The sequence below is a fragment of the Jaculus jaculus genome, chromosome 10 (genome assembly GCF_020740685.1).
Source record: "Jaculus jaculus isolate mJacJac1 chromosome 10, mJacJac1.mat.Y.cur, whole genome shotgun sequence".
Lineage (NCBI taxonomy): Eukaryota > Metazoa > Chordata > Mammalia > Rodentia > Dipodidae > Jaculus > Jaculus jaculus.
The window spans coordinates 101,186,643-101,211,389 of NC_059111.1; the positions used below are offsets into that span (position 1 = coordinate 101,186,643).

Consider the following 24,747-nt stretch of genomic DNA (forward strand, 5'->3'; position numbering starts at 1 on the left):
TAAAGGAGTTTTCAAAAAAATAGTATTTCTGCCCAGGGCCTAATCCCTGCTGCAGCACAAGAAATGTGGCATACAGAAGACCCACTCCCCAGTGCCACTTATGGAGCACCCAAGTCCTTCTGATTGAGACCCAGCCTGGTGAACGGTGGGAGCCTGGTAGCTCCCCCTGCACACTGGGTCTAGGTCTTCCTGGAGTCTGGTTGTCTTGGGACTGCAGCCCATAGTGGGTAGTAAACTCTATCCAAGGCTAAATAACAACAAGAGATAGTCAACAAGTACTGTAAGGAAAAGTTGAAAAAAGTGAAGAGAGAAAACACACACACACATACACACACACACACACACACACACACACACACACATAATTTTTTTTCTTTTTCTGTGTGTGGTATTGAGGACTGAACCTAGAGCCTCATTCATGCTAGGCAAATGCTTTACCATGGAGCTATCTGTGCAACTCTTTTAATTCTGTGATAAGGTTTAATTAAGGTACCCAGACTGGTCCTGAATGTGCAATCTTTCTGCCTTAGTTTCTCAAGTAACAAAACTTACAGTCCTGCACCACTAGGCCAAGCTAAAAATACATTTTTCTACAACTACAGTTGAAGCAACCAGCAGAGAGTTGGTTTGTAGGCTAACTAGTGAAGTAACTAGCCAGTATAGTGATCATAATGGTAATGACATATGCAAGGTCATTGAAATCATTCCCCTAATTATTTTTTGTATGTCTACTTGACATGTGTATGTTCGTAGGAATGAGTGCAGATGTGTGCATGCTATGGCAGGCATGTAGAGGTCACAGAACAATTCCATGTGTCCATCCTCACCTTCCACCTTGTTTGAGGCACGGTTTCTCATTGTTCACAACTATAAGTGCCAGACTAGCTGGCACATAAGCTTGTAGGTGACTCTCCTGCCTCCATTTCCCTTCTTGCCCTCAGTGTGCTGGGAGTTACAGATACTAGCACTACAGCATATGTCTTTACAGGTGTGGGGATCTGAACTCAGGTCCTGGCACTTGCACGGCAAGCACTTTACCCATGAGTATCTCCCCAGTCCTACTCCCCAAGTTTTTTTCAGGCAAATACTTCAAAACAAGTGTTAGATAATGGTCTCTGGACACAAGCTACATTTTTGAGATGTATAAATGTGTGCAGGCCACTAAACCAATAGATAAAATGAGGATTTCCTAAAATTACCTATGTAGGTTTTTCATATGCCTGATTTCAAAGAATAAATGGAGAGGAAGATTACACACTAGAGACTCTAACTTATAAAAAGATTCTTGGGGGCCAGAGAGGTGGCTTAGTGGTTAAGGTGCTTGCCTGTGAAGCCTAAGGACCTATGTTCAACTCTCCAGATCCCATATAAGCAAAATGCGCAAAGGTGAGGCAAGCACAAGGTTTTACATGCCCACCAGGTGGCACAAGCATTAGGAGTTTGATTGCAGTGGCTGAGACCCTGGCATGCCAATTCTCTCTCACTCACTCTACATAAATAAATAAAGGTTCTTGGGGCTAGAGAGATGGTTTAGCAGTTAAGGTACATGCCTGTGAAGCCTAAGGACTCAGGATCAATTCTCCAGGTCCCATGTAAGCCAGACGCACATGGTGGTGCATGTGTGTGGAGTTCATTTTCAGTGGTTAGAGGCCCTGGTATGCCCATTCTCTCTCTGTGTCTCTAATAAATAAATTTTTAAAACTTAAAAAAAAATTCTTGGGCTGGACAGATGGCTTAACTGTTAAGGTACTTGCCTGTGAAGCCTAAGGACTCAGGTTTAACTCCCCCAAAACCCATGTAAGCCAGATGTATATGGTGGTGCATGCATCTGGAGTTTAACTGCAGTGGCTAGAGGCCCTGCGTGCCCATTATCTCTCTCTCAAATAAATACATAAATGAAAATAAAGTATTTTAAAAGGAGTTCTTGGCAGAGGAAGGTGAGAGGAATACATACTGTAAAAGGGGGGAGGGGAGCTGGGAAGATGACTCTCAGAAGATAAAGCACGTGCTATGCAAGCTTGAGGACCAGAGTGTGGATCCCCAGCTGGGCAGGTGTGGCAGCCTACTCATAATCCCAGAGTTCAGGAGGTGAAGACAGAATATCCAGAGACAAGCAGGCTGACTACTTAGACTAGCCAACCAGCAAGTTTTGGGTTCAAGTGAAAGACCCTACATCAGTAAATTAAAAGTGGAGAATGGGTACCTACAAAAGCAAGCCCATCAGGATTACAGCAGATTATTCAACACAAACTTTTAAAGCCAGAAGGGCTTGGAGTGATACATTCCAAGTTCTGAAAGATAACAACTGTCAACCAAGGTTACTTTATCCTGCAAAGTTATCCATTCAAATAGATGGAGAAATAAAGACATTCCATGACAAAAGCAGGTTAAAGGAGTATTTGAAGACAAAACCAGCTCTACAGAAAATACTTGATAGAATCCCCCATGCTGAACAAAAGGAGAAGCACACATATAAGGAACCTAGAAAAAACAAGCTATACTCAAATACCAGTTAACAGAAGAGAGCACAGGTAGAACCAGTAACACACACACACACACACACAAAAAAATGGCAAACATAAATACACACCTTTCAATAATATCTCTTAATATCAACGGTCTCAATGCCCCAACGAAAAGACATAGATTTGCAGACTGGGTTAAAAAGCAGGATCCTACAATTTGTTGTCTCCAAGAAACTCACCTTTCTACAAAGGATAGACATTATCTTAGGGTGAAAGGTTGGAAGACGGTGTTTCAAGCAAATGGGCCTAGAAAACAAGCAGGGGTTGCTATCCTAATATCAGACAGGGTAGACTTTAGTCCGACGTTAGTCAAGAAAGATAAGGAAGGTCACTTTATATTGATTAAGGGCACACTCCAACAGGAGGACATTACAATCCTAAACATATATGCACCTAACATGGGGGCTCCCAAATTCGTCAAACAAACACTATTAGAACTAAGGTCACAGATAACACCAAACACAATGGTGGTGGGTGACTTTAACACCCCACTCTCATCAATTGACAGGTCATCCAGGGAAAGAATAAACAGAGAGGCATCTGGACTAAATGAGGTCATAGAAGGAATGGACCTAACAGATATATACAGGACATTTCATCCAAAGGCTGCAGAATATACATTCTTTTCAGCAGCACATGGAACATTCTCTAAAATAGACCATATATTAGGACACAAAGCAAATCTTAACAAATTCAGGAAAATTGAAATAATTCCTTGCATTCTATCTGACCACAATGGAATTAAACTATAAATCAGTAGCAAGAAAGGCTATAGAGCATACACAAAATCATGGAAACTAAACAATACACTACTAAATGATGAGTGGGTCAATGAAGAAATCAAAAAGGAAATCAAAAAATTTATAGAGTCAAATGATAATGAGAACACAACATACCAAAATCTCTGGGACACAATGAAGGCAGTTCTAAGAGGTAAATTTATAGCCTCAAGTGCCTATATTAAGAAATTAGAAAGGTCGCAAGTAAAGGACCTAATGCTTCGCCTTAAAGCCTTGGAAAAAGAAGAACAAGGCAAACCAAAAATTAGTAGACGGGAAGAAATAATAAAGATTAGGGCAGAAATTAATGAGATAGAAACAAAAAGAACAATCCAAAGAATTAATGAAACAAAGAGTTGGTTCTTTGAAAGGATAAACAAGATTGATAAACCCTTAGCAAATCTGACCAAAAGAAAGAGAGAAGAGACACAAATTAATAAAATCAGAGATGAACAAGGTAACATCACAACAGATTCCAGAGAAATTCAAAAAAATCATAGGGACATACTATAAAAGCATATACTCCACAAAGTATGAAAATCTGAAAGAAATGGATGATTTCCTTGATCTATATGACCTACCTAAATTAAATCAAAATGAGATTAATCACTTAAATAGACCTATAACAAACATGGAGATCCGAACAGTTATCAATAATCTCCCAACTAAAAAAAGCCCAGGCCCGGATGGATTCACTGCTGAATTTTACCAGACTTTTAAGGAAGAGCTAACACCATTGCTTCTTAAGCTTTTCCAGGAAATAGAAAAAGAAGGAATTCTACCAAACTCCTTCTATGAGGCCAGCATCACCCTGATACCAAAACCAGGCAAAGATAGAACAAAAAAAGAAAATTACAGACCAATCTCCCTCATGAACATAGATGCAAAAATTCTCAACAAAATATTGGCAAACAGAATACAAGAGTATATCAAAAAAATCATTCACCCTGACCAAGTAGGCTTTATCCCAGAGATGCAGGGATGGTTCAACATACGCAAATCTATAAATGTAATACATTACATAAACGGGTTGAAGGACAAAAATCACATGATCATCTCATTAGATGCAGAGAAAGCATTTGACAAAATCCAACATCCCTTCATGATAAAAGTCCTACAGAGACTGGGAATAGAAGGAACATATCTCAATATAATAAAGGCTATTTATGACAAGCCTACAGCCAACATATTACTAAATGGGGAAAAACTGGAAGCTTTTCCACTAAAATCAGGAACAAGACAAGGGTGTCCACTGTCCCCACTTCTATTTAATATAGTTTTGGAAGTCTTGGCCATAGCAATAAGGCAAGAGACACACATAAAAGGGATACAAATTGGAAAGGAAGAAATCAAGTTATCATTATTTGCAGATGACATGATTCTATACATAAAGGACCCTAAAGAGTCTACTAGCAAGCTGTTAGAGCTGATCAAAACCTACAGCAATGTAGCAGGATACAAAATAAATACACAGAAATCAGTAGCCTTCATATATGCTAACAACAAACACACAGAGGATGAAATCAGAGAATCACTCCCATTCACAATTACATCAAAAAAAAAATAAAATACCTTGGAATAAACCTAACCAAGGAAGTAAAGAATCTATACAATGAGAACTTTAAAACACTCAAGCGAGAAATTGCAGAAGACACTAGAAAGTGGAGAAACATCCCTTGTTCCAGGATTGGAAGAATCAATATCGTGAAAATGGCAATCTTACCTAAAGCAATCTACACATTTAATGCAATCCCTATCAAAATTCCAAAGGCTTTCTTCATGGAAATAGAAAAAACAATCCAAAACTTCATTTGGAATCACAAAAAACCTCGAATATCTAAAATAATACTGAGCAACAAAAAAGAGGCTGGTGGTATCACCATACCTGATTTTACCCTATACTACAGAGCCATAGTAACAAAAACAGCATGGTACTGGCACAAAAACAGACATGTAGATCAGTGGAACAGAATAGAGGACCCAGATGTAAGCCCAAGTAGCTATAGCCACCTGATATTCGATAAAAATGCCAAAAATACTCATTGGAGAAGAGACAGCCTCTTCAGCAAATGGTGTTTTGAAAACTGGATATATATCTGCAGAAGGATGAAAATAGATTCTTCTCTCTCGCCATGCACAAGAATTAAGTCCAAATGGATTAAAGACCTTAACATCAGACCGGAAACTTTGAAAGTGCTAGAGGAAAAAGTAGGGGAAACCCTTCAACATATTGGTCTTGGCAAAGACTTTCTGAATACAACCCCAATTGCTCAGGCAATAAAACCACAGATTAACCACTGGGACCTAATGAAATTACAAAGATTTTGCACCGCAAAGGACACAGTGAAAAAAGCAAAGAGGCAACCTACAGAATGGGAAAAAGTCTTCGCCAGCTATATATCTGATAGAGGATTAATATCTAAGATATACAAAGAACTCAAAAAGTTAAATAATAAGGAATCAAACAAGCCAATCAAAAAATGGGCTATGGAGCTAAATAGAGAGTTCTCAAAGGAAGAAATACGAATGGCATATAAGCACCTAAAAAAATGTTCTACGTCACTAGTCATCAGGGAAATGCAGATTAAAACTACATTGAGATTCCATCTCACTCCTGTCAGATTGGCCACCATCATGAAAACAAATGATCATAAATGTTGGCGGGGATGTGGAAAAAAAGGAACCCTTCTGCACTGCTGGTGGGAATGCAATCTGGTCCAGCCATTGTGGAAAACAGTGTGGAGGTTCCTAAAGCAGCTAGAGATTGATCTACTATATGACCCAGCTATAGCGCTCCTAGGCATATATCCAAAGGACTCATCTCATTTCCTTAGAAGTACATGCTCAACCATGTTTATTGCTGCTCAATTTATAATAGCTGGGAAATGGAACCAGCCTAGATGTCCCTCAACAGATGAGTGGATAATGAAGATGTGGTACATTTATACAATGGAGTTCTACTCAGCGGTAAAGAAAAATGAAGTTATGAAATTTGCAGAAAAATGGATGGACCTGGAAAGTATTATACTAAGTCAGGTAACCCAGGCCCAGAAAGCCAAGCGCCACATGTTCTCTCTCATATGTGGATCCTAGCTACAGATGACTGGGCTTCTGCGTGAGAATGGAAATACTTAGTAGCAGAGGCCAGTAAGTTGAAAAGGAGACATAAAGGGTGGAGAAAGGAAGGGAGGAGGCTACTTAATAGGTTGATATTGTATATATGTAATTACAATGATTGTAATGGGGAGGTAATATGATGGAGAATGGAATTTCAAACGGGAAAATGTGGGGGAGGGGAGGGAGGGAATTACCATGGGATATATTTTATAATCATGGAAAATGTTAATAAAAATTAAAAAAAAAAAAGTGGAGAATGGGAACTGAGAAGATAGTAAGTGGTTAAAAGCACATGTTTGCAAAGTCTGCTGGCCCAGGTTCACTTCCCAAGCCACCCATGCAAGTGGGAGGCAAAAAGTGGCACAAGTGTCTGACATTTGTTTACAGTACCAAGAGGTCCTGATGTGCCCACAGACAGACAGACAGACAGACACACACACACACACAAACACACACACACACACGTTTTTTGAAAACAGAGAATGGGAGGCCAGAGATGTGGCCCATTAGTTAAAGTGCTTACTTGCTTACAAAACCTACCAGTCTAAGTTCAATTCCCCAGCTACCTATATAAAGCCAGACAGGCATTCAGCAGCCAGAGATTCTGGTGCTCCCATACATACGCTAATTAATTAATTAGCTAACTAATTAATTTTTTATTTTCATGGTAGGGTCACATGACCTGGAACTGACCTGGAACTCATTCTGTAGCTCTAGGCTGGCCTTGAGCTCACAGCGATCCTCCTACCCCAGCCTCCTAAATGCTGGGATTAAAGCTATGCACCACCATGTCTGTCCTGCTACCTCATTAAATTTTTAAGTGGAGAATAATCAAGGAAGATATCCAACATCATCCTCTGGCCTCAGCACACATGTATACACCCTGTACACACACGTGTACTCACATGCATACACACCAAAAAGAAAAAAAGAAATGACATCTAGTGAAGGGTCTCTGGCAGATAACGAAGGAATTTGCAAACATTATGCATCATATTACAAAACAAAATATACAAACCATTAATTACCTTTTAAGGTTTCCAACAAATTTTTGGCTACAAACCAACATATGGCTTCAAAGAAAGGGAATTTGAAAAGATCTGGTGTTTTTAGCCTTTTCTCCATTTCATAACACCTAAATGAATAAAATATGAATAATTATTCAATATTAATATTAGGATTTCAAAGTTAAAGATAACCAACTTAAAAATAAGCAGGTCATGATATATAAGGAAGAGCAAACAAGTGTTGTACCACATTATCTGTACTACCACCACATCTGACATCACTGAATTATAATCTTATCCAAGTTCTGACCTCAGTAAATTTGCCAGTATATGTAAGAATTACATTGGGCATTGTAAAAGATCATACCTTAAGATTTGTACCCTAGTTTTAACAACAGAGATTTTATGAGGGTTTTACTAATAAGTAAAATAATGTTTAAAAATCAGCTCCATGTGCTGGACAACACCACAAGACCCACCCAAGTTTTCTTTATCCTCTAGTAAACACTCCTGATCAAGACCACATTTGACACTAGATAGGGATTAAGGACAAGGATCACAGTTGCCAGTCAGGGTGTGGCCTGTGGTGCCTGGAACAAAGTCAGGACTGCTTTTCAGTGAGAGTCCTAGCAGCAGCCCATGCAGCAGAAACCATCTCTTCTCCAGGAACAGCTTAAGTAAAAGAAGACAAAACCCACATTTGGTAGGTATAGGGCCTAATTAAAACCTCATGCTCCTATAACAACTCCACAAATACATAGCAAAGTTAAAAGTCATCACATTCAGGAAAGCCCAAAGATATGGCCTCCCACCAGCTATTTCTACTTTTCCTAGTCCTCAGGAGTTTGTCAATGAGAAAGCATTTTTAGTAGATGTAATGTGTCATAGCAGCATTGAATTCCCATTAGGTACAATAAGGGAACAGTGCTGACATGAAGGTCACATCTCATAACTTAATCCTTCACTTGCAGCAAAACTAAAGCAAGTGTTTGGTAACAATCCTGATTTAAGGATTGCTTTGTTATAGCACCCCAGGTCACATCCAAATCTGATCAACTTAGTTTACTACGCTGAAGTGCAGAAATAGCCAGAGGAAAAGCATACACATCTTTATACACTTTGGAAACTTGTATATTACCATACTGAATAACTTATTTTTGTTTTGCATCATTTCTTAAGGCATATCTCCATGAGGTATCAAAGAAAATATGTTGTGACTTTTTAAAGTAAAGAAAAATGTCAAAGATCATTTCAATATTGATGACAAACCTGAGCTGCATGCCAATGTTAAGGTTGTGTAGAAAGTTCCCCCCGAAAGCCATACAGTCCTGAGAAGTGAGCACAGCATGAATCCATCCTGAAATGGTTACAAGTATATATATCAATCATTGTTCAATACTGAAACCAAACGTATGTGCTATTTAACTGCAAAATAATTAACTCAAATATCAACATGTTTACTTTATACTCCACAGATAAGGATGTTAGTGCTTATTACAAATGGCTGATTAAAACCAGGCGTGTGGCACATGCCTTCAATCCCAGCACTCTGGAGGCAAAAGTAAAAGAATCACTGAGAGTTCAAGGACACCCTGAGACTACAGAGTGAATTCCAGGTCAGCCTGAGCTAGAGTGAGAACTTACCTTGAAAACCCAAGATAAATAAATAAATAAAACAAATGACTGATTGATTGCTTCAATGAAATAGTTATTAAATACTTTTAATATGTCAGGCTTTGTGTTGCATGTGAGGAGTGAAGTGAAAGTTTTTGGTGGTTGCTGCTGCTGTTGTTTTAGTTTATATACATAATCCACCTTGATAATATTTTACTCTGAGGTCAGTCAAATCAGTATGAATTAGAAAAGTGTATTTTCCAGTAATGACCATGAAGGTAGCTAAGCACTCTGCTTCCCTAGTGTCACGATGAACACAGAAGTGCCCTACGGGGAACAAGCAGAGAAGGACCGAGGAACTCAATATGAGCCCTGAGTTTTCTAAGGAGGAAAAGGTGATCACCTGCATATAAATGAATGGGTTATGTTTATGGTTCTATAAGCATGTTGGTAATCAAATGATGTTTTGTTTCCCATTGTAGTGTTTTCAAAATGAGGATAATTTCTAAGAGATCATGACTACCTTTTTACAGAAATGCTGCTAGACCATTCTACATACCAGAAGCAAAAGGCCTTATAGCAACCTGGGAATTCTACAGCTTCTATGATCACAAAAACCATTGGCCTAGGGCTGGGGAGATGGCTCAGCAGTTACAGGTGCTTGCTTGCAAAGTCTGCAGGCCTGGTTTCAGTTCCCCAGTACCCACGTAAAGCCAGGTGTGCAAAGCAACATGTACATCTGTAGTTCATTCGCAGCAGCAAGAGGTTCTACTACATCCATTCTCTCATTCTCTCTCCCCTCTCTTTCTTGCAAATAAATAAAAATATTTAAAAAGGCAAAACCCCACTGGCTTAAGAGTCTGCAGTCTACATATTCATTCACATCTCAAATTGACACACTAACACTTGTACTTGAACTATACAGCATTGGGTGGTTCTTCAAAAAATAACTACAGTTAAATCATACAACACAGCCATTACACGACTTAGCACATACATGTCTTCAAAAATAAAAACAGGCCTCCACATAAAATCTTGCACACAACTATTCAAAGCAGAATTACTCCTGTCCCAAAGAGGAAACAACCCAAATGTCTACCAACTAATGAATGGGCAAGTATTCTACAATGGAATATTGTTGGGCCATAAAAAAATTAAGCACTTATATGTGTGCTATGGCATGGATGAGCCTAAGAAATATTATGGTATTAAGCTAGACAGACTAGGCATGATGGCCCTGACCTCTAATCCTAACAGGTGATCGAGTCAGTGAGCTCAAAGTCATCCTCAGTTACACAGCAAATTCAAGGCCTTCCAAACCCTAACCCTAACCCAGGAGGGAGGGGACAGAGCTGGTGATTGATAGAAACAGTAAAAACACAAGACACAAAAGGACACATAGGTGGGATGTTCAAAACAGGAAAATCCACAAAGATAGAAAGTATATTAGTAGTTTCCAAGAGGTCAGGGGAGTGAGTAATGGGAATGACAAAGAGTGTGGAATTTTCTTGCACAATGAAAATGTTCCACCATGTGATAGTAGCAATGGCTGCAAAGCCTAAAATTTATTAAAAACCACTGAATTATACCATTTAACAGGATGACTATCACGTGTTCTAAGGGACAAGTAAAAAGTCCAAGATCAGAGTTATTTCTTAGCAATGCCATAAAAGCAACATTCCGAATATATTAAAGCCATGGTTCTAATTACAAGCTGATTCCATATGACTATCAACTATGGGAAGTAGGAAATGAGATTTAGAACTTACCTGTAGGAACAAATAAGGTATGGCCCTGTTTTACCACACATTTGTAGCATTTATCAACTTTATCTCCAAAGAACACCTCACTCTGGGTCACAGATGAACTCCACGATTCATAGAGTGCCAAATTTTCATTTGTTGGCTTTATCAAATAAAAAATCTTCTCACCCTAGAAAGAAGTAATCATTTATTTACTTATCTGAAAGAGAGAGAAATAGGCAGATAAGAGAGAATGGGTGCACCAGGGCCTCCAGTCACTGCAAATGAACTCCAGACGCATGTGCCACCTTGTGCATCTGGCTTATGTGGATATTGGGGAATTGAACTTGGGTCCTTAGGCTTCTCAAGCAAGTGGATAAGCCACCTCTCCAGCCTCAGTAATCATATTTTTGAAAAAGAAGCAGCCATTTTTAGGATGGCCTATGTTGGTACAATTTCCCAATACAAGGATCTAAATTAAACCAATTAGCAGAATTATTTAAGGTTCAAAAAGGTCTTGTTGATTTGCTCAGCAGCTAATTCCCTTAATCAATATACTCACAGATAGCAAAATTCCTCCCCCCTTTCCTTGCAGCTTAGGGTCTATAATTGTGTCAAATAAATCACTAAGAAAGAGGAAGGAAGGTAAAAAAAAAAACCACAAACATCCCATTGATGGCCTCTCATTTTAAGGTCTCAAAGTAAATGCATGCTAATAGGCCCCAGGTCACAGCAGAGAGTATCTCTCAAACTTCAGTCTAAGGTCTATCACATAATGATGATTTTTTTTAATTTATTTATTTGAGAGCGACAGAGAAAGAAAGAGGAAGAGAGAGAGAGAATGGGTGAGCCAGGCCTCCAGCCACTGCAAACGAACTCCAGATGCATGCGCCCCCTGGTACATCTGGCTAACATGGGTCCTGGGGAATCGAGCCTCGAATCAGGGTCCTTAGGCTTCACAAGCAAGCGCTTACCCACTAAGCCATCTCTCCAGCCCATAGAATGATTTTTTTTTTGGTTTCTCACTCTGGTCCAGGCTGACCTGGAATTAACTCTGTAGTCTCAGGGTGGCCTTGAACTCATGGTGATCCTCCTACCTCTGCCTCCCAAGTGCTGGGATTAAAGGCGTGCGCCACCATAGAATGATTTTTAAAGACCCATTTTAATGGACTAACTCGTTGACATATTTGAGAAAGGAACAGGATCACAAGGACAGGGCATCAAATATAATATACAGCACTCCAACAGAACTTTCTGTGGTGATGGAAATTTTTTGTAACTATATTATCAGTATAGAAGTCAATAGCTAGTACAAATGAACAGTTCAATTTTTAATTAGAATGAATTTTAATTATTTAGATTTAGCATTTTATTTTTATTATTATATTTTTTAATCAGGGAAAGACAGAGAGCAACAGAGAGAGAATCGGTGTGCCAGGACCTCCAGCTACTATCGAACTCCAGATGTGTGTGTCATTTTGTGCACATGTATGACCTTGACACTTGTGCTACATTGTGCATCAGGCTTACATGGGACCTGGAGAGTCAAACATGAGTCCTTAGATTTCACAGGCAAGTACCTTAACTGCTAAGCCATCTTTCCGGCCCAGCAGTGTATTTTTTTAATATATTGATTTATTTGAGAGAAAGAGACATACATAGAGAGAAAATGGGTGCACCAGGGCCTCCAGCCACTGCAAACAAACTCCAGATACATGAGCCCCCTTATGCATCTGGCTTATGCAAGTACCAGGAATCAAACCTGTGTCCTTAGGCTTTGCAGGCAAGTACCTCAATCATTAAGCTATCTCTCCAGCCCAGAAGTATGTTTTTAGAAAAGGCGAAGTAAATGAAAACTGCAGTGAAGCAGTATTGTTATAAGCATCTATAACTTATCCAATTAGTTAGTCCTCTTCTTTCCACCTTAAGGCCAGAAGCAATCATTACTATAATTTTGCTCACTCTTAGTCATTTGATCCAGGAATTAACTGATAATTGATAGAGGGAAAGGGAAAAAAGAGACATGGTTAACAGAAGCCAATTTAAAATATGGGGGCAGAAAAAGAATCTACATGGAAGAATTCATGGCTCTTCTATTACTTGGGATAAAAAAATTACAATGCTTAAAGGCAAAGTGATAGATGCTACTTAAGCAGAAAAACTTTCCCTTTATACAAATGTGACTTATAATGCTCACTTCAGAACATACAGTGAAAATAGAATGATACAGAAAAGATTAGCATGGTCCCTGTGCAAGGATAACACGCACATTCACGAAGCATTCCATATTTTAAAAAAAGAAACATATGTCACTTATAGCAAATTAATGTATCACCAGAAAAATATGACATGTTTTTGTTAGTAAGAAGACAAGTAATCCCCTAGTCTTACCCAAAGGACATGGTACCAGACTGAAGTCCCACCGAAGTCAATGTGGAAATCTGTATAGCTATCTTGAACTCCCATTAAGCAGTATTTCTGAACAAATGGCTTAGGAAAGACTGAATCATCTGGCCAATAATTTTCCACCCAGGATAGCTTTCTGGCTATATCAGGGACCTCCACCAATTCAGACATCCTTTAAAAAATATACACATGCAAAACACAAATACAAATTAAACTTCTTAAAACTCTTTCCCATGTCAACTCAATCCATGTAATTAAGTGTATCTCAAGATTAACAATAATAACCATCTAAAACACAACAACCACCATCTAAAAATACATTACATTTCTAAATAGTCTCCAAGTCTGCCTAAGGTAGAGTTTACAACACTACTCCAGTGAATAGCTATAGAGGCCAAAATTGTTTCTTATTAAGTATTTCAGTATTCTAAATTAAGTGAAAACAAAGAACACTAAGCCAAAATGTCCAGAACTACTCACTTCGTATCTGAAAACTCAAGGCTGATCACATTTAACACTTTTGGTCTGTTGGGGTTCATGAAGTATTTAACATAATTGTGAAGTGTCATTTTGCTGTCCGCCTGCCTGGCAACATCAATGACATCTATCACTTTGTCACCACCTGCAAAGAAAAATCAGTCTTATTATTAGTCTTAAGAGTTGTGCTCTAAACAAAAATATTAAAGACTTTGTATGCTTAGTATGGTAATTAAGCCAAGTATAAAACTATACTTCTGCAGTTTACAAAGCTTTCTATGTGTCAATGATTTCTTCTCTTTTCCCTCCCTTCCTTCCTTTTTTTGTTTGTTTGTTTGTTTGTTTTCACTTACAGTCTCTCTCTAGCCCAAGCTAAGCTGAACTTTACTATACTGTCTCATGGTAGCCTTGAATTCACAGCAATCCTCCTACCCTACCCACCAAATGCAGGGATTAAAGGCATGTACCACAACACCCAACTACAGAAAGAATGGGTACATGGTGCCTCTGGTCCCTGCACATAGACTCCCAGATGCATGTGACACTTTCTGCATCTAGCTTTATTATGTGGGTACTGGGGAACTGAACTCAGTTTGTTAGGCTTTGCAAGCAAACTCCTTAACTGCTGAGCCATCTCTCCAGTTCCATGTCAATAATTTCTATGTGTAGCTCATGACAATAACAAAATACATTAAATTGGGATATGAAAATTGCCCATTACTTTCTGGGTTTGAACTTCCTCATGAATAAAATGAGAGGACTGTTTTTCCCTTTATCACCTATAATGCTTAAGAATCTATGATTTGAAAAGCAAGGGGAAATAGTAAGCAAGTTGACCACAGCAAATAATAAAAGCCACAAGGTCATACTTGTGGACCACTGCATGATAAAGTATAATCTTTTTTACAATGATTACAAAATAACACAGACTTTAGGACATGGCTGTGTAACCAATCTAAAATAGAACACAAATACCTTTCTTTCACTTTGATATAATTTCATATAGGTTAATAATAATGCCTTACAGATTTCTTAACCTTTAGGATATAACCTCATTCTCCTACTAGTTTTGATCTCAATGCTTTGCAGTACTGAAATTAGTGACGTAATGCTTTGAACATCTTTGCCAATACTTCCATTATTAATACCAGCCATTTATGTCACAGGCAAACAGGTTTAGGCTAACCCTCAGCCACATTCCCAAATATCATATATTCAAATTGAGCTAAATGTAAAATCGTGACATTTAATTGGATTTTCTCAGTTAAATAATTATTGACTAGTATTAATAAAGGGACTAACTGTTCAATATTCCATACCTAGGAAATAATGCATCCCAGTGGATATACCATTTTGAGTCTATATAGATTTCGGGTCTAATTCTTATTTTGTTGTTTTTATTGTCATTGTTTTTCTGAGGTAGGGTCTCATTCTAAATCAGGCTGGACTTGAACGCAGTGATCCTCCTACCTCTGCTTCCTGAGTGCTGGGATTAAAGGTGCATGTCACCATGCCCAGCTAGATTTGGGGTATAATTCTTAAATAACATATGTCTCTTGTTGATAAGTGGCATCCATATATCTAGTCAGCTTTATGTATATATAAGTCATGACTAGACTAAATGAAAGGACTGAAATTGTCAACAATATGGCAGTCAGTAAAGGGCTTTGGCCTTACTACTTTTGAAGCCTCAAAATAACAAATTATGTCCAGATATCACTGAATGTGCCAAGTTATTAACCTAATTTCCTTTTTCTACAGTCCCTCCAAAGAAAGCAGGGGGGACAGGCAAATGTTTCCCTCTTTTTTTTTTTTTTTTTTGAGGTAGGGCCTCACCGTAGGCCAGGACCTGGAATTTACTATGTCATCTCAAGGTGGCCTAGGATTCACGGTGATCCTCCTCCCTCTGCCTCCGTGCGCTGGGGTTAAAAGCATGCACCACCATGCCCAGCTATGTTTCATTCTTTTTTTCCGACCATTGTAGATCTGAGAGAAGCTTTCAACAGAATGAACAATCATTCTTATCCTGACCCAGGAAACACCCATGACACAAAACTAAATTGACATTTCATCATTCCATGTTAATCTATTAGAACACTATCATTTTTACTTTTACCATGTTTTCCCAAGTATATAAAGGAACCAAGTTCGTACCTACATAACGTTCCACATCCATCACAGAAAAATCAGGTGAAGGAAGCCTGAGTCCCAGTTCATCTAATTTAGGGACCACAAGAGGGACATCAAATCCATGTTTCTCCAGGTACCTCTGTGTCAGCTGACTGCCATGCATCTTTACAATGATTTCATCGGCACTAAGAAAAGTAAGAGTAAAACATTGTATAGCGACCAGTTTTTTACAAGAAAGACTGTAGTGATGAGTTAATTCAGAGACTCATAATTATCTATATGATCTTTTCAGTTAATTTTGCTTTTTGTTTAATTGAGAGAGAGAGAAGAAAAGATGCAAAGAGAGAGAATGGGTATGTCAGGGCCTCTAACCACTGCAAATGAACTCCAGATGCAATTGCCACCTTGTGCATCTTGCTTTCTGTCTGTACTGGGGAAGTGAACCTGGGTCCTTTGGCTTTGCTAGCAAGCGCCTTAACCACTAAGCCATCCCTCCAGCCCATCTATACCATCTTAATAAATGCCTGTAAACCCCTTAAAGTAAAAGTTATCAACACTGAATTCACGATATAGGAGATAGGGAGATTGCTCAGTGGTCAAAAACCTTGCTTAAAAAGCCTACAGGCCCAGGAATTTCCTAGCTGCCCACAAAAAGCCAGATGGGCATTCATTTGCAGTGGCAAAAGACCTGGTACACCCAAACACTCACACACACATGCACACAGGAGAATAATTTTTTTAAAAAGAAATGCAATTTAAAAATACGTTAAATTTTCTAAGTATAAAAAGAATAGGGTCTGGAGAGACAGCTTTTAGTGGTTAGTGGTTAGTGTCTTTAGGCTTGCCTGTGAAGCCTAAAGACACAGGTTTGATTCCCCAGTACCCCCATAAGCCAGATGCACAAGGGGGCGCATGCATCTGAAGTTCATTTGCAATGGCTGGTGTGTCCATTCTATCTACTTCTCTGTCTCTCTCTCTCAAAATAAACAAATAATATTTATACATACATACATACATACATACATACATACATACATACATACATACATATATTTGGGGGGGTTCGAGATAGGATTTCACTGTAGGCCCAGGCTGACCTGGAATTAACTATGTAGACTCAGGGCGGCCTTGAACTCATAGCGATCCTCCTACCTCTGCCTCCCGAGTGCTGGGATTAAAGGCGTGCATTACCACACCTGGCAATTAAAATATTTTTAAAAGGAGAAAGTGACCAAACTAATTTATAACAAAATACATATTTCAGCATGTAAATGTTGAGGCAAACTATACTAGAAAACATAATAAATGACAGGATGATTAAAATTAGCTGTAATAAGAGTTTGAATATTTTTAAATTATTTTGTGGTCTTGCTATGTAGCCCAGGTTGGCCTGGAACTCAGAATTCTAGGTAGTCACTTTAAACCATTAAAAACTGTTGGGATGAGCTAGAGAAATGGTTCAGTGGAGAAAGTGTTTGCCATGAAAGCATGAGGACTTGAGTTTGGATCTCTACAACCCACATGAAGCCAGATGCTATAGAAAGCATCTTTGATCCCAGCGTGCCTTATAGTAAAATGGGAGGCAGATAAGCAATTCCCCAGAATTTCATGAGCCAGCCATAAGCCTGACAAACACAGCAGTAAACAAGAGATCCTGTCTCAAACAAGGTGAAAGCACCTGTTGACTCCACTCGTGCTACCGCACATGCATTCCTGCACACTCAGACACACACCAAATTAAAAAAAAAAAAATCAGTGGACCTCAGCTGCCCCCTCTAATGACCAACATGTTTACAGACAGTATACTTCATTGTGATCTGTCCCTTGTCACTCTCCATCAACCATAAATCCAAAGAACAGTGATTATACAAAGTAAAAATGTCAACTTTTCTTTCAAAGTTAAAATGCAGGGGCTGGGGAGATGGCTTAGCAATAAAATATAAAGGTTCCCAGTTCTGTAATCAGATGTTAGCTGTTAGATGTCATCTGCAACGTCAGGGGCAAGGAGAAAACAGGAGGAAAGTGATGCTGGTTCTCTGAATTATGGGCAGTCATCTTCCCAAGCTCTCAGTAAGGCAAGGATAGTTTGAGGTCTATGAGCCCTGAGACAATTTATTCCTAGCCTTGTTCATTTGACTTACCTACTGAATTTGAGGTCTGTCCTACCATTTAGCTTCCCCAATTCACATCAGTAATCATTCCTCTTTCCATCACCTTCTGATGACTAAATAATTCCTTACACTCTGATCTAAAAGGATTAAGATGGCTGGAGAGATGGCTTAGTGGTTAAGCACTTGCCTGTGAAACCTAAGGACCCCAGTTCGAGGCTCAATTCCCCAGGACCCATGTCAGCCAGATGCACAAGGGGGTGCACGCACCTGGAGTTTATTTGCAGTGCCTGGAAATAAACCCCCCCTTTCTCTCTCTGTCAGTTGCTCTCAAATAAATAAAAATAAACAAAAAAAATTTTAATGGATTAATAATTTATGCTCCCTGATCTCAAATGTTTAGTATTTATTTCTCCTGTTGATCAAAACTGTAGACAAAAGTTCCTGAAATATAGAATAGTATTATCTGGAAGAGAAAACAAACTAGAGATAAATATACAAACTATGGGAATGTAAACTGTGTTGTCTGTGTGTGTGTGCACATGCACAGCACGCAGCATGTATGTATGCAATGCATGCTATACAGTAAAAGAGTGACATAAACCTATGGGTGTATAAATATGGAAAGATATCTATGGCACAGGAGAGTAAAATAGGCAAGTTGTTTAACATTATTCATAATGTAATCATATAATTTTTAAATTATATATGTATATACATCTATACATAAATTTTTTTAATTTTTTATTTATTTATGTGACAGAGAGAGAGAATGGGCATGCCAGGCCAGGGCCTCCAGCCACTGCAAACGAACTCCAGATGCATACACTACACCCCCTTGTGCATCTGGCTAATGTGGGTCCTGGAGCGTCAAACTGGGATCCTTTGGCTTATCCGCTAAGCCATCTCTCCAGCCCCTGTACATGTTTTTATATAGAAGACTCTCAAGACTTAACAATAATAAGCCTTAAAAGAGGAGAGGGAGCAGTGCATGGTGGCGCACGCCTTTAATCTCAGCACTGGGGAGGCAGAGGTAGGAGGATCGCCATTGAGTTCGAGGTACATAGTTAATTCCAGGTCAGCCTGGACCAGAGTGAGACCCTACCTTGGAAAATCAAAAAAATAAATAAATAAATAAAGAGGAGAGGGGAAAACACTTATTCATTTTATATACTTCTGTGTTAGTTATATCAATTACATATAATTTGGTAATTACTGTTATTCTACCATGGTTTTAAATGATACAAAAAGCATATGGAGTTAAAACAAAATAAAGCCAGGCCTTTAATTAATGGTAATTACACTGTGGATATTTGTAATCATCTCTAACCTGTTCTCATATATGTTCAGTTTGGCAGAAAAGCCAAGGGAATTACTAGGCCAAGGTTTTTAGTACTGCTTTTTGAGGGGCTCACAAACTTTTATTTTAAGAAGTGAAAGCTGCAACTCCTTACCCTGAAAAATGCACACTGACACGAAATTGTACAGAGATGGTTTTAGGAAGGACACAATACCTCTCCCCAGCCTCAAAGAGACCCAGATTAAAAATCAAAGACTGTGTCCCAAACCAATCAAGCACTGTCCAATAAAAGGAAAACAGTTTGATAAGAAGGCCTTGAACACAACAAAAGTCATGTGGAAACACTGTCTCATGGTTTCTTTCTATTTCTCAGCAGACCTGTAAATGGTTTATCATGATGTTATGGATTCAAAAGGAGGTGAACAGAGAGGAATCTTAAGGATTGAGGAAAAGTAGCAGTCCCCCCACCCCCAGGATGGAGGTGGGAAATCCACAATAGGCTGAAAGCAATACTGTGATTTAAATTTAAATAGTGGCTCCCTTCTTTAATAAGCTATTAAGCATTATCAATTTAAATAGATGTCAGCAGTGAGTAGGAAATGATTAAATGTTTTATAATGCTTTTGACTCTCTTTGAACCATGGACAACTCAAAGATATTCTATTACTTTTTTTTTTTTTTTTTTTTTTTGAAGAGCTTAGTCCTGCTGCCTTCAGAGGCTGAACAGTAATGTGCAAGCCTCTGGCGCATCTTCCGGCATAGTCAGCTAGTGAAAACAGCTAGTGAGAAAAAACACAGGTGCAAAACAGGAAAGGCAAGAAGAATCTCTAAGGGACTCAATAGAAATAAATGCTTTCAGATCAGTATATTTCAACATTTTGGTACTGTGACCTACAGTTAAGAAATATATTTTTAGCTGGGTGTGGTACCTCATGCCTTTAATCTCAGCACCCAGGAAGCTGAGGTAGAAGGATCACTGTGAATTCTAGCCCAGTCTTGATTGGGATACAGAGTGAGTTCCAGGTCATCCTGGGCTAGGGTTAGACTGCCTCAGAACATGGAACCTAGTATGTGTTTATAAACTTGTGACATATATATAAGTATTATTTATGTAAGTTCTATATAAATATATATTTATCAGAAGTTCCATGAAACTGCTTACTTACTCCTATTACCTACAACATACACATATTTTCCATCTAATTAAGGAAAAAAAGTAAAAGACAAAGAACAATAAAGAAGTACAACCTGAATTTGAAAATTTAAATGGTATCAACTTTATTAGCAAACACTGTTAAATCCTTTTTGACCAGAGTTCAGTTTCCATACCTTGGGAAGACTCGAGAACGTAACTCCTTGACAAAAGTCCTGGTTCCAGCTTGCACTGGTTTGGAACCATCATCAATTTCTGTGTAGTCATGCCTGTGCCAATTCCTCCTCTTTTTCACTAAATTTTTACAAGGGTAAGACAAAGAAACATTTTTGGTAACTGGTAATGGTAAGACCATATGCTTTTAAATCATCATAGTCTAGACAATCAGAACAACTATTAAGCACAATGGAACACTCAAAATTGTAGTGCATTTCTAAGGCAAAGAAGGAAATTTTACTTAATCTAATGCTGTAATTGTAGACAATTAACTGTGCTTTTTTGTTGTTGTTGTTGCTTTTCCCCAAGGTAGGGTTTCACTGCAGACCAGGCTAACCTGGAATTCACTCTGTAGTCTCGGGCTGGCCTCGAACTCAAGTGCTGGGTCTAAAGGTGTGAGCAACCACGCCCAGTTCCTCTTTTTATTTCAAAATAATTTACAAATTAAATCAAAGAATGCAATGAAATCTTTTATAATACCTACATTTAACCACAGTAAACATTTCCAAATTATTTAATATAATAGTTTTTATAGTACTTGGAAAGAAGAGGTTTAGTGGAAGCGGCATGGGGAGAAGGGGAAGGGACAAAAGGTAATGGGAGGAAATTAGGATCAAAACACATTATGTACGTTTATGAAAATTATCAATAAAAGTAGGTTAAATTATGGTTTTCATTAGACTATTAAATCATAATACCATTAACCAGATCATCCAATTTATGCTCTCAGAATAGGGCATTCTTATTCAAAAGAATTCAAGTAAGCCAAGCATGGTGGCACATGCCTTTAGTCCCAGCACTTGGGAGACAGAGGTAGGAGGATTGCCATGAGTTCAAGGCCACCCTGAGATTATATAGTGAATTCCAGGTCAGCCTGAGCTACAGTAAAACCCCACCTCAAAAAAACAACAACAATAAAATCCAATTAAGTCCCTCCCCCCCAAAATAACTGAGTGCTGCTCCCACAACACATAAACTACCAACAACATAGAGAATACCTGCAGCCCCACTGAGAAGCGTCCATAACGGAATGGGGGCAGGACAAGGGAAGAGGGTACGAACACATGATGTATCAGTATTAAATGTGTTGTTAATAATAATAATGATAAACATAAAAAATCAATTAAGGGCTGGAAAGATGGTTTAGTGGTTAAGGTGCTTGCCTGCAAAGCCAAAGGACCCTAGGTTCAATTCCCCAGGACCCACGTAAGTCAGATACACAAGGTGGCACATGGGTTTGCAGTAGCTAGAGGCCCTAGCACACCCATTCTCAAATAAATAAATAAATAAATAAAATGTTTCTAAAAATTAAATAGGCCGGGTATAGTGGCACACGACTTTAATCCCAGCAGTCAGGAGGCAGACGTAGGAGGATCGCCAGGAGTTCAAGGCCACCCTGAGACTACATAGTGAATTCCAGGTCAGCCTGGGCCAAAGTGAGACCTACCGGGGGTGGGGGGAGTCAATTAAACAGCACAATGCCATTCTCTTATGTGAAGATTTAGTTCCAAAATAAACATGTTTACATGGACACAAACACCAGCTCACTAAGTCAGCATTAAGCCAGACAAATGTGATGACAAAACAAACAACTTTAAGGTTAGTTTGAATGCTAAGACCTTAGGAACCTTCAGCTCTGGGAGGCTATAACCCTAAGTAGTCAGAACAATCAAATCAGGAGATCTGGCTTTGATTCCTAGTTCATCCAGTAACTTCCTCTGCAACTCTAGGCAGGTCACTTAGCACCTCTAGATCCAGATTCCTCAAGGTGGGGGTGAAGGAGTAGGATAGTGCTGACTTTTAAACTGTATAAAGAACCCTTAACAAAGAGGGAGATGAAGAAAAGGCCAAAAGAGGAACTCTATCTCATTCTTCTTTCATTAGTATGATACTATCTATAGCCCTTTTATATGATACACATAAAATAAAATAAAATTTCAGGGAACTGGAGAGATGGCTTAGCTGTTAAGCAAAAGGACCTTGGTTCGATTCCCCAGGACCCAAATAAGCCAGATGCACAAGGTGGCAAATGCATCTAGAGCTTGTTTGAAGTGGCTAGAGCTCCTGGGACATCAATTCTTTCTCTCTGTATGTGCCTCTTTCTCTCAAATAAAGTATTTTTTTAAAACGCCTTTATTAAAGTCTAAAACTCTCATAGTTTTCTGGCATTGATATTAGCAATTGACTTAGAACTGCATCAGAACATAGTAAGATGGATGGTCACGGAGTAATGACATGGTGAAGTAAGTGATATGACAAGTGACATAAAATACTAGTAGTAGAATCTGCATGCTGAGGCTGGGGAGATAGCTCAGCAGTCACAGGTGCTTGCTGGCAGAGCCATCTATGTAAGTCAGACACAAAAAGTGGTACAAGCCCTTTGCAAAGGCTGTATAGATGCACACATGCACACAGGAAAATAATTAAAAATAAAGATATTTGCTGAAAAATTATTTCAGCTTTTCTGTACATCTGAACAATATGTAACAATGTTATGTTATGTCATTTTATTTATTTTTTAATATTTTTTATTTAGTTGAGAGAGACAGAGAATGAATGGGCGTACCAGGGCCTCCAGCCACTATAAACTCCAGATGTATGCACAACCTTATGCTTTTGCTTTATGTGGGTCCTGGGGAACTGAACCTTGGTCCTTTGGCTTTGTAGGCAAGTGCCTTAATTGGTAAGACATTTCTCCAGCTCACATTATTCTATTTATTTACTTATGAGAAAGAGAGAATGGACACGCCAGGGCCTCCAACAACTGCAAACGAACTCCAGACACATGTGCCACCATGAGCACCATGTGGGTTCTGGGGAGTCGAACCCTAAGTCTTTGGGCTTCACAGGCAAGTGCCTTAACCACTGACCCATCTCTCCAGTCCCACATTTTATTTTTGAGACAGGGTCTCATGTAACCTAGGCTGGCCTCAAACTCCTTATGTAGTGGAGGATGACCTTGAATTCTTTTTTTAGGGTCTCACTCTGGTCCAGGCTGACCTGGAATTAACTCTGTAGTCTCAGGGTGGCCTCGAACTCATGGCGATCCTCCTACCTCTGCCTCCCAAGTGCTGGGATTAAAGGCGTGCGCCACCACGCCCGGCAACCTTGAATTCTTATCCTCTTGCCTCCGCCTCTTGGGTGCTAGGGTGGCATGTGTGTGCCACCACATCCAGTTTTATGGGTGGTACTGGGCTTCCTGCATGCTAGGGATAGACTCATACCAATTGCACTACAACCCTAACCTCATTGCTAGTTATTTTAAACCCTCCCCTTACCAAGTTCATGATAACAGTCATACTGGGTCTCTATCTGAATAAGGAGACTCACACTTAATAGGAACAGAAATCAGGGTTACTTATATCTAAACGTTGTAAATCCAGATTCCCATGTAACTAATGTGGGTACATCTTCGATATGGAAGATAGTAAGTTCCATTTAAAAGAAATTCCTCAGATGAATTTGGAATCACAGAGAAATTTTCCTAAGAAATTTTATACACATCTTGTGTGTGTGTGTTTCATTTAAAAACCATTCCTGGGGCCAGAGAGATGGCTTAGCGGTTAAAGCATTTGCCTGCAAAGTCAAAGGACCTCAGTTCAATTCCCCAGGACCCATATAAGCCAGATGCACAAGGGGGCGCACATGTCTGGAGTTCGTTTGCAGTGGCTAGAAGCCCTGGTATGCCCATTCTCTCTCTCTCACTCTCTGTCTCTGCTTCTCTCTTTCAAAATAAATAAAAATTAAAAAAAAATTAAAACCATTCCTAAGATGGGAAGATGGCTCAGCAATTAAAGATACTTGCTTACAAAGCCTGTCAGCCTGTGTAAAATCAGACTCACAAAGTAGCACATGCGTCTGGAATTTATTTCCAACAGTAAGATGGCCTGACACTCCCATAATCTCTCCTTTCGCTTGCAAATAATTAAAAAGATAAACCATTCTTAAAATTCAAGGGCAATTCACTCTGTTCCTACTCCACACAGACATACAAGTCCATTTATTTTCAACTGGTCTCACGATGTTTACTTGCATCAAGAGCATTCCTCCTTATTAAATATTTAAAAGCAATTTAAAAGCAGCCTAGAATTTTAAGATGTAGTTGTACCACATAATACTTATTTTTTTTATTTTTAAGCACTTAATTCATGTTCAGTCTTTCTCCTTAAAGCA

General features: G+C 38.9%; 1 protein-coding gene, 1 long non-coding RNA gene and 1 other non-coding gene across 4 annotated transcripts in view; 2 read left to right on the plus strand and 1 right to left on the minus strand.

The window, feature by feature from the left end:
- Positions 1-9,698, plus strand: part of LOC123463996 — a 68,091-nt gene extending 58,393 nt beyond the window's left edge. Inside the window, exon 4 of one of the 2 annotated variants that reach the window (XR_006639288.1) lies at positions 9,525-9,698. This is a non-coding gene — a long non-coding RNA (uncharacterized LOC123463996). Of the gene's footprint in view, positions 1-8,903; positions 9,002-9,524 lie in introns of those variants that run through there. The other variant, XR_006639289.1, reaches the window with a different exon arrangement.
- Positions 1-24,747, minus strand: part of Kdm7a (lysine demethylase 7A) — a 73,782-nt gene that overhangs the window by 21,064 nt on the left and 27,971 nt on the right. The window contains exons 3-9 of the mRNA XM_045160111.1: positions 20,535-20,652; positions 15,822-15,982; positions 13,671-13,812; positions 13,176-13,362; positions 10,812-10,974; positions 8,698-8,785; positions 7,450-7,556 (exon numbers count right to left, since the gene is read on the minus strand). Of these exons, the coding sequence (XP_045016046.1) occupies positions 7,450-7,556; positions 8,698-8,785; positions 10,812-10,974; positions 13,176-13,362; positions 13,671-13,812; positions 15,822-15,982; positions 20,535-20,652 (966 nt within the window). The remainder of the gene's footprint in view (positions 1-7,449; positions 7,557-8,697; positions 8,786-10,811; positions 10,975-13,175; positions 13,363-13,670; positions 13,813-15,821; positions 15,983-20,534; positions 20,653-24,747) is intronic.
- On the plus strand, positions 12,976-13,077 carry LOC123464205. The gene has a single exon (XR_006639443.1). It is a non-coding gene; the product is annotated as a U6 spliceosomal RNA (small nuclear RNA).